This window comes from Chrysochloris asiatica, unplaced genomic scaffold, assembly GCF_000296735.1.
Source record: "Chrysochloris asiatica unplaced genomic scaffold, ChrAsi1.0 scaffold00555, whole genome shotgun sequence".
Taxonomy (NCBI): Eukaryota; Metazoa; Chordata; class Mammalia; order Afrosoricida; family Chrysochloridae; genus Chrysochloris; species Chrysochloris asiatica.
This window is the reverse complement of record NW_006409073.1, coordinates 565,464-573,858: the sequence shown is the minus strand read 5'-3', so window position 1 is coordinate 573,858 and position 8,395 is coordinate 565,464. Positions and strand designations below refer to the sequence as shown.

The window sequence follows — 8,395 nt, the reverse complement described above, 5'->3', positions numbered from 1 at the left end:
ATCCTCAGTTGCCCTGACAGCTTTCCCTGTGGCCAAGAGCGCTGAGAACCAGACTGGATGGACACTCTGCTGTCCTCGCATCTGGACAGGAACCCAATTCTGAGGGTGAGGAGCAAACAGGAGTGTTGCCTCCCAAGGCCCAGCACCCTACCGGGTATGCCAAAGCGGGTCCCCAAAGTCATTGAGCACTACTTTGGGTGGCATGCTGAGTCTCTGTGCAGCTCCTGGGTTCTGGAAAGAAGTCCATTCCCCTGATCCAGACAGAGTGGAAGGTGGTGGCTCAGTCTGGATGCCTGGCTCTTAGGGCTCCTCTCTGGCCTCTCCCCACCCTTACCCCACCCCCAAGGAAGGGGGCTTATGGGCTCAGTACGTTCATGAGAAAATGACTGGTTCTGCCTGCCTAGTCCTCAGTCTGTTGGTAAGTGGGTGGGTCTGGGTGGTTGTGCTCTAGCGGGACCGGCTTCACTACGCAGCCTGAGCCACAGCTCAGCGCTGCTTCCGCTGTGCCTGCTGCAGCCGCCTGGAGAGGTCCTCGATGCGTACATTCTTGAGCTGCAGCAGATGCTCCAGGCGCCTCACCTTCATCTGCAAGACCTGGGCAGGGCATGCAGAGGTCAAGCCTGCCCCAAGCTCTGTGGGCCCCAAGCCCCCATACCCTCCTAATCCGCCCTCACCTGCACTGTCTCCTGTGAGGCCAACAGCTCCTGCTCCTTTTCAGCGATCTGAAGGATGAAGCTTGGGTCACCTTGTACAGCCTGGCTATACCCCAGAGGGCGGGGTGCGGGCAGTCGGGCTCCCCTGGGGGAGGGGTCAAGTAGAAAGCAGCTTAACAGAGGCCTGGACCTCAGGACCCACCGTCACCTTTCCAGTATGCTCGGATGCTGCTCCTCTCCACTTTCCTGCCTTCCTTTCCCTCCCAGACTCAGCATAACCCCTTCTTGTCCATCCCCTACCAGACAACCAGGGCTGGTGAGGTCAGGAACTTCCAGCCACAGTAGCCCTTACTTAAGCAGTTCTCCTCCCTGTGGTTCTGGGACACCTTCTCCTCCGACCTTCTGGGACAAACCTGAGATAAAGCACGTGAAGGAGTGACCGTACTGCCTTTCCCTCATACCTTTTTTCATCAGTGATAAGAAAGAAGCACCGGAGGAAAGCAAGGTTGCCTACCCACATCCATGTAGCTACTGCCATCCTGGGGAGCCAGCTCCTGAAAGAACCCCAGGTCCACTGTGATCCACGGCTCACCCATCCTCAAAGAGCCCCTTGCCCCTTCTGCATCTGCCCAGGCCAGATTCTCTTTTTCACCAAGGGTGGGCTTTCCACAATCTGCAAAGCTCCCCAGAGTGAATGGAGATGTGAAGACAAGGGTGGTACCTGTAAGGAGCCCAAGCCCTGCTTCCTGCGCTTCTGCCGCTCCTCCAAGCGCTGCCGCAGTGGGATGAGCACTAACTCCACCACACCTGGGGCGCATTGAGCAATCTTTCGCATTATGTCTTCTGGTACCGAGAAGTTCAGTTTATTCAGCACCTTCCTGAGGGGCAGATATGGGGGATGATGGACTAGGTCCTAAGGCAATGACAGGAGGGAATGGAGAGGAAAGCAATCTGAGCTCTAAGTGAGCAGCCCTGAGGGAGTCAAGGGACAATACAGCTGAGTCGTCTTGCTCAGGTGTCCTGAGATTGCTTGTTGCCTCCCCAGAGTATGGGTCCCTTGAGTTTGTTACTAGACTGGATCTGGTAACCACGTTGGCCCGCCCTCTCTGCTATCATCACCCACCACCACCACCAGGTCATAAGAGACAGGGCTGCCTTAGCAGCCCTTCCAGGGGAGGGCAGTAGGGGCTGGAGCAGGTATTTTACTACCTATTCAGGTGACTCCAGTTGCTGAGCTTCTGCTGGAGAGAGTTGGCCGGCACATAGTTGTGCATCTCCACCATCTTGGGAAAGTAAAACTTGATGACCTCAGCAACGAGGACTGAAGGAGTGGAGATGGGGCAGATAAGGAGGATGGGGGGTGCATAGAAGAAAGGGAAGTGGGAGAAGAAAAGGATGGAGTAGAAAATTAAAGGGTGGTGGAAAGGTAGAGATGTGGAAAGGGATAGGGTGGTAGGGAGAGAGGTGTGAGGGAAAAGAGGGAAAGGGAACAAAAAAGAAGTGATCAGGGAGCGAAGACAAGAGTTTCCAGCATACTCCAAAGAAGCTGTATGCTTTCCCTATTAACACACATACACACTCCAACACCAAAGTCCCAGGTGACACTCACACAAGCAGAGACACATATAAGGAAACCTTCCTACAGATACACAAATAGTATAGATGTGTAGACACAGAACATAATATATGCCCAGACACAGACATACACAAACACACAGTAACATAGGCACATAAACCTGATGTCAGCAAGTCTATTACAACTCATAGCAACCCTGTAGGACAGAGTAGAACCATGCCATAGGGTTTCCAAAGCTGTAAATCTTTATTGAGTGGACTGCCAAGTCCTTCTCCCATTGAGGGGCTGGTGGGTTCAAACCTTTCAGTTAGCAGCTGAGTGCTATACCACTGTGCCACCAGAGTTCCTCATCTGCACATAACCTTCCTAAATATACACACACTGAGACACACATTTCATTGAAATATAAAAAGAATGTACCAGACATACAGACACAGACACACAATCACACAATTGCAGAGAAATCCATATGCACACACTCATCTATTACACATACACACACATATATATATATATATATATATATGGCAGAATGCAAGGCCACACAGGTGCTTAGTCTCCCATAAGACAAACTACAATTCACAGCTATGTGTGCGCACACACACACAGAGATACACAAAGACATACAAGGACACATCCCTGTCATTAAAGTCTCAGGAAGGAGTCAGATGCACACACATAGAGATGCATATGTACACATATGCGCACATACATACAGGATAGAACATGTCCAAATACACGTATCCAAATTCCCACAGATGTATAGAAAACACATACATACACCTTCTATTACTAAAGTACCAGGAGGCAGTCAGACTTCTATACCCCTCTCCAAGCACAAAAAGACACGTATGCACATAAGTCTTTTACACATGTACACAAAAGACACAACATGTAGACGCACATGGATACACACAGGTGCAGACCTCCATCACTGAAGTCTCGGGAAAGGTTTCGCTTGGGCCGGGAAAGAGGAATGTTGTCTACCCACAAGTATAGCTGGTGCAGTGTTTCCTCGTCCATTGGCGCCCCGGCAAAGTCAAGCTGTTCCAGTTGTGCAGTAGCCAATCTCAGCCTCACGACCCTTCAGAAGCTGCTTCTTCAGCTGCTGTCGGCGTCCTCACTCGCCCATCTGAGAGCGGCCATATTGTTTTGTGAAACCATAGCAACCACTCGACTCGCCAGGGAGCAGTGGCTTCTGGGAGTTGCAGTTTTCCTTCCCGCTACTTCCTCCCAGACTCCACCTTTAAAATAGCTGTAAGGGGGCCTTACTTTCCCGTCTACCCCAAGAAGACTTCACGTCTGCGGCCAAGCCATTTGTGCTTATCAGCCATTGCCCTACTCTGCGACCTATCAATGCTTAGCGACAAGGCCCCAAGAATCCCTGCGTTAGAATCTCCAGGACTGGGATGCCCCTTATGGGCCCTTTAGCAAGAGAATGCCGCTTCACATCACCATGTTTATCAGCTTTCTTTCGGGGTCCACTGTTAACAATCTGTTACCCATCTGGACTGTGCGATAAGCTATGTAATAATGCTTTCTTGTTGGGTTCCTCCCCAAAGCTCCATGCTCTTAAGACTGGTGAGACATTTAATACGTCAATCAGACTTCCAGAAAGAACACCAGAGCTTTAAGGTAGTGCCTGAGGCAGGTCACTCAACTCCTTAAACCTTGTTCTTTTGTGAAATGAGGCTGGTTCTCATTTATTTGTCCCAGTGGAGTAATAAAGACCTGTACAGACTAGAAGTATTTGTAGTTCACAAAAGACCTGTATTTGTATGAGGACTGGCAGGGTTCTGTACACACTTCCAGACCCTTATGTCCCCTAAAGGGCTTTTCTTAGTATATTATAAATGAATTTCACTTTGGAACCAACTAGAATCAATCTGTTCCATTTCAAAACAGCATTGTTTTTAGGAAGGTTAAGAATATGCATCCATCAGTGAAGAGGTGTACAGAGGAGCAATAAAGCAGCACTTCCAGGGTCACCTTGAGGGAAAAACCTCCTTCCACCAAATTGTGTGGCTTTGGGCAAATTACTGCACCTCTCTTTACCTGTTATTTCATTTCATGATTTTCCAGCTCTATAGAGGCTTTTGAGCAAATCCATCTAAAATGCTTAGTACACCACCTCTCACACAGCAAGGGTCCTATCAACATCAGCTGGCATGACCATTAATGTGATCATTTCAATTCCAGCAAAAAGGACATTTTTGTCGGCAGGAAACAAATGGAAGTGGTTTGTCTGGTTGGCATTTGAGGCAAGCGACGGGGGTTAGAAAAGGCCACAGCTCTCATCTACAGAGCAGGTCAGTGGCTAGTATTATAACTTCTTGATCTGTTTCCACTTGGTGTCACAGGGAATTTCAACTGCTCTTGGCAGTCATTTGGTTTTGAAGCCTTGAAGGCCTGAAGGGAGGTCAAAGTGCCACATGGGTGGAAAGCCATTCCATGTGGGGACAGTCACCCAGCTTCTTGTTTTGCAGTCATGCATGGTGGCCTAGCTTTTCTGAAAGGGAACACATCTATGGCAGGCAAGGGACAAAAGATGACCTGGACATCCCTCCACCCCCCCTTTAACATTCCAAGGTGGGGAGAGGAGGAACTGCAGGGTGACGGTAGGGCAGAGGGAACAAGGAACATGCCAGCCCCAGTCAAGGTGGGAAAACCGGTTTGGGGCCCAGAGTTACCTGCCCAGCTCAGACTCAGGCCCTCCCCTGGCTGGAACCACTGAGGGCCTCTCAGAGGGAGGCTGAGAGGGAGGGGCTGGGCTAGAAAGCAGGAGGTGGTAGAATGGTAGGTTAGGATTACAGGTCTGCCTTCACCTTCTGCCTAGGGAGTTACCAATTTATCCTCAGCCTCTAGAGAGTGCAATCTGTCCCCAGCAATTTCATGGGCCATTTTCACCCTCCTCCTATCATTGCCTCAAGGGTGGCTACCACACTTGAAGATGCCATCACTGAAAAACCTACAAAACTCCCCCTTTAAAGCACTAAAAAGGGGCTCTGGTAGCATAGTGGTTACGAATCGGGCTGCTAATCTCATGGTCAGCAGTTCGAAACTACCAGCTGTTCCACGGGAGAAAGATGAGGCTTTCTGCACCCATTAAAGATTTACAGCCTCGGAAACCCTGTACAGGGTCGCTGAGTCGAAATCGAGGCACATAACAACAAAGCACTAAGTTAAGTAAACACTGCCCCAACACTTTTCTGTCCTGGCCCCCTCCTGCAAGGGCCTTCTTTAGTCAGTTTTGGTGGGTCTAGTACCCAGGTGCATGCTGTTTTGATTTGGCCAACAGGGACTGTTAGCACCCTCCCAGCCAAAATCACTCTAACCTTTTAAACCCTTTCACTTCTAAAGCCCTGAGAGCCAGGCAGGGCCCAACCAGTTAAGACCCTTCCCCAAGGCCCATGTAGTATTTAGAAATGATATTGAGAGTTCCCCTGCCCCTCACCCTGGCCTAGGCTTTGGCTACTCTCTCAACACTTGCTTCCACGTCCCACCTGAGCAGGGGCCAAAGGGAACCAGGAAAGGACGTTCCCCCAAGACAGACGCAAGCCCAGACCATGAAGGATGCATCCTTGGCTGTTAAAATGTTCACTCCCACAAAAGAGGGGTGAACAGATTTATTGAATTCAAACTGGGAAAGGAGCAGCTGAAGGCCAGACTCTGGGCCCAGCCCCAGGCCGCTCTGCCCAGGATAGGGCCCTGCCAGAGAGGGATGAGAGGCATGGGGACTGCAGCTGCCCACTTGGGAAGTACCATTATCACTCCCTTAGAGGGCCTCTTGGGACTCTCCAAACTGGAAAGAAAACCAAAGGCCAAAGTAACATGGACTGAGCCAGAGAAAAGGGCTGGGAGCTAGGGGTGGGAAAGCAGGCAGAGGCAGGTTCAGGAACCTGCAGCGAGTTAGAACTGTGCTTCTTGAGATGGCCCAGGGTCAGGTTGGACTTTCCACTGGGAGCCCTTCCCAGAATGGCTTTGGGGTCCTCCCCTACCAAGGACCTGGTGTGGATGGCAGAGGAGACAGGCACTCTCTGGCCGGGAGCTTCCAGGGTCTATCCCTGGCTGCTGCTGTGGTCTAGTCCACTGATGGCATGGTGTGGTAGCACCAGACAGCTCCCCGCCCACGTCACCTGGTCCCCCAGGCCCAGGGGCAAAGGAGAGGAAAGAGGATTCTGAGAAAGAGGCAACAAGCAGGCAGTGAGATTGAGCCCAGCTCCAGCCCTACCCAGGTGATGGAGCCTGTCACAGGGCTAGGGAAGCAATACTACAGAATCTGGGGCTCCCCACCCTGGCTGCATCCACAGAGGCTGCTCTCTGGTTTGGTGCTGCCACATCCGGATTAGAGGCATGTCCAGACCCAATGGCTCAGCTCTGATGCCCAAAACCCCACACTCCCACCTGCCTGGCATGGTTCTTCTTGGTCACATGGACCAGATCATGTTCCAAGTGGAGTATGTGGCTCTGCACCCTGTCATCAATGGGGAAGGAGGTAAGGTACCTCTTGACCATGGCAAAGTAAGCCATGGCTTCCCCAAAGCTGGGCACAGGCACCTCGTCACCATCCTCCTCATCTTCTTCATCTTCATCCTCATCATCCTCATCTTCCTCCTCATCCTCACTGTCTGACTCAGAGTCCTCCTCACCTTCCAGGAAATGAAACGTAGGACACTGGGCCTCCTCCTGGGCACCATAACCTCCGAAGCTGCCTCCAGCCTCCACTACTCCCTGGGCCCAGTCCTCGGCATCCAAGCCCTCAGAGGAGCTCTCCTCCTCATCTTCCTCTTCATCACTGTCATCAACTTCACCCTCCTCCTCCACCTCCTCTTCCTCCCCCAGTTCTTCCCCTTCTCCTCCCTCCTCCTCCTCTCCTTCCTCCTCTCCTTCCCCATCCTCTCCCTCTTCTCCTCCCTCCTCCTCTTCATCGTCATCATCTTCCTCCTCCTCTTCTTCCTCTTCCTCCCCTTCACTCTTGAGGGCAGTAGTGATGGTAGCATCAGGGTCACCCCCGAAGCCAGACTCTCGAAAGCAGGTGGCTATGTCTGAAGGCTGGACCGCTTGCCAGGCTGCGGCCACAAAGTGCAGGGCTTCTATGAGGCCCAGCTGTAGGCGTGAAGGATCTTGGCTCTCTAGTGCAGCCATGGCCTTGAGCAGCATAGCCTGGCGGTAGTGGCCCTTCACCTGTTGGATCACACCCCGCTCCAGAGGCTGCACTGTGCCTGATGGGAAGAAGGCCAGCTGCACATGCCGCAGGCCTGAGGTGTCCAGGGACTGGGCGGCCATGCGGCCAGCCAACAGAAGGACACGGCGAGACTCAGTGGCCATGCGCGCATCCAAGGCCTTCAGGTACTTGGCCAGCACCTGGCTGGTGACACCGCCCTTAGAGTTGGCAGTGTAGTCGCAGGGCAGGCCGCCTTGGCCTGCACGGGGCTTGGCCGACTTGCCTGCCACAAGCGGGGGCAGCTTCTCACTGCCATCGGCATTGGCGCACAGCAGGACACTCAGGCGCTGGGTGGCCCTGCGCTCCCGGCCGTCGCTGCCACACAGGCCGGCGGCCTGGTCCGGCAGGAAGTCGTACCACAAACTGGTCTCGATAGCGCTGAACACGTCTTGCGAGGCATAGCCCTCGACCACTGATGGCTGCTGCTCCTCCCAAGTGTGCCTGCCGGAGCCTCCGCCGCTACCCTCTGAGGGCACCGTGGTTGCACTGGCGGGCGCCGCAGGCCGGCGAGGAGCAGAGTTGCGAGCCCGGGGGCGGGGCACACCGCTGCAGGACATCACACCGTGGCGCCGGCGGAAGCGGTCCAGCCAGCCATTGGAGGCGGTGAAGTCGTCCATGCCCAGCTCCTCTGCTATACGCAGCGCCTTCTCCTTGAGGATGATGCCCTTGACTGGCAGGCCAGCGGCGCGGATTTGCTGGAACCAGGCGATGAGCAGCCCCTCAAGCTTGTCGTAGGGCGATAGCTTGTTAGTCTTACGGCAGGTGGAGGCCACCCCGTACTTGCGCTCCGACGCCAGGATGGCGCGCTTGTTCTTCAGAATGGTACTCAGCGTAGACGGCGGGATATTAAAGCGCCGCGCGATCTCGCCCTTGCGCAGGTCCGGGTTCTCTTCCACCTCCTGGATGATCCGAGACTTCTCCCGGAACGTCAGCTGCCGCCGC

The 8,395-nt window shown here is 53.3% G+C and overlaps 2 protein-coding genes across 2 annotated transcripts in view; both read right to left on the bottom strand.

Annotated features, from left to right (window-relative positions):
- Positions 1-486: 486 nt before the first annotated feature.
- Positions 487-5,130, bottom strand: SPEF1 (sperm flagellar 1). The gene is made up of 8 exons (XM_006877691.1): positions 5,074-5,130; positions 3,156-3,273; positions 1,863-1,974; positions 1,375-1,531; positions 1,168-1,207; positions 1,006-1,066; positions 675-798; positions 487-594 (listed from the first exon to the last, which is right to left on the bottom strand). Exons 1-8 carry the CDS (start codon positions 5,128-5,130, stop codon positions 487-489), a joined length of 777 nt encoding a protein of 258 aa, XP_006877753.1.
- A 1,470-nt stretch (positions 5,131-6,600) lies between these two features.
- Positions 6,601-8,395, bottom strand: part of CENPB (centromere protein B, 80kDa) — a 2,794-nt gene continuing 999 nt past the window's right edge. The window contains exon 3 of the mRNA XM_006877690.1: positions 6,601-8,393. Coding sequence (XP_006877752.1) covers positions 6,601-8,393 — 1,793 coding nt within the window. The remainder of the gene's footprint in view (positions 8,394-8,395) is intronic.

Bases quoted from the DNA above. Each gene is read 5' to 3' on its own strand.
- SPEF1 (XM_006877691.1), bottom strand. From the start codon at position 5,130: ATGGCCCATGAAATTGCTGGGGACAGATTGCACTCTCTAGAGGCTGAG. The intron at 1,067-1,167 runs GTAGGCAACCTT...GCTTTATCTCAG, and splicing joins CAGTAGCTACATGGATGTGG to GTTTGTCCCAGAAGGTCGGA. The intron at 595-674 runs GTGAGGGCGGAT...TGCCCTGCCCAG, and splicing joins CCTCACAGGAGACAGTGCAG to GTCTTGCAGATGAAGGTGAG.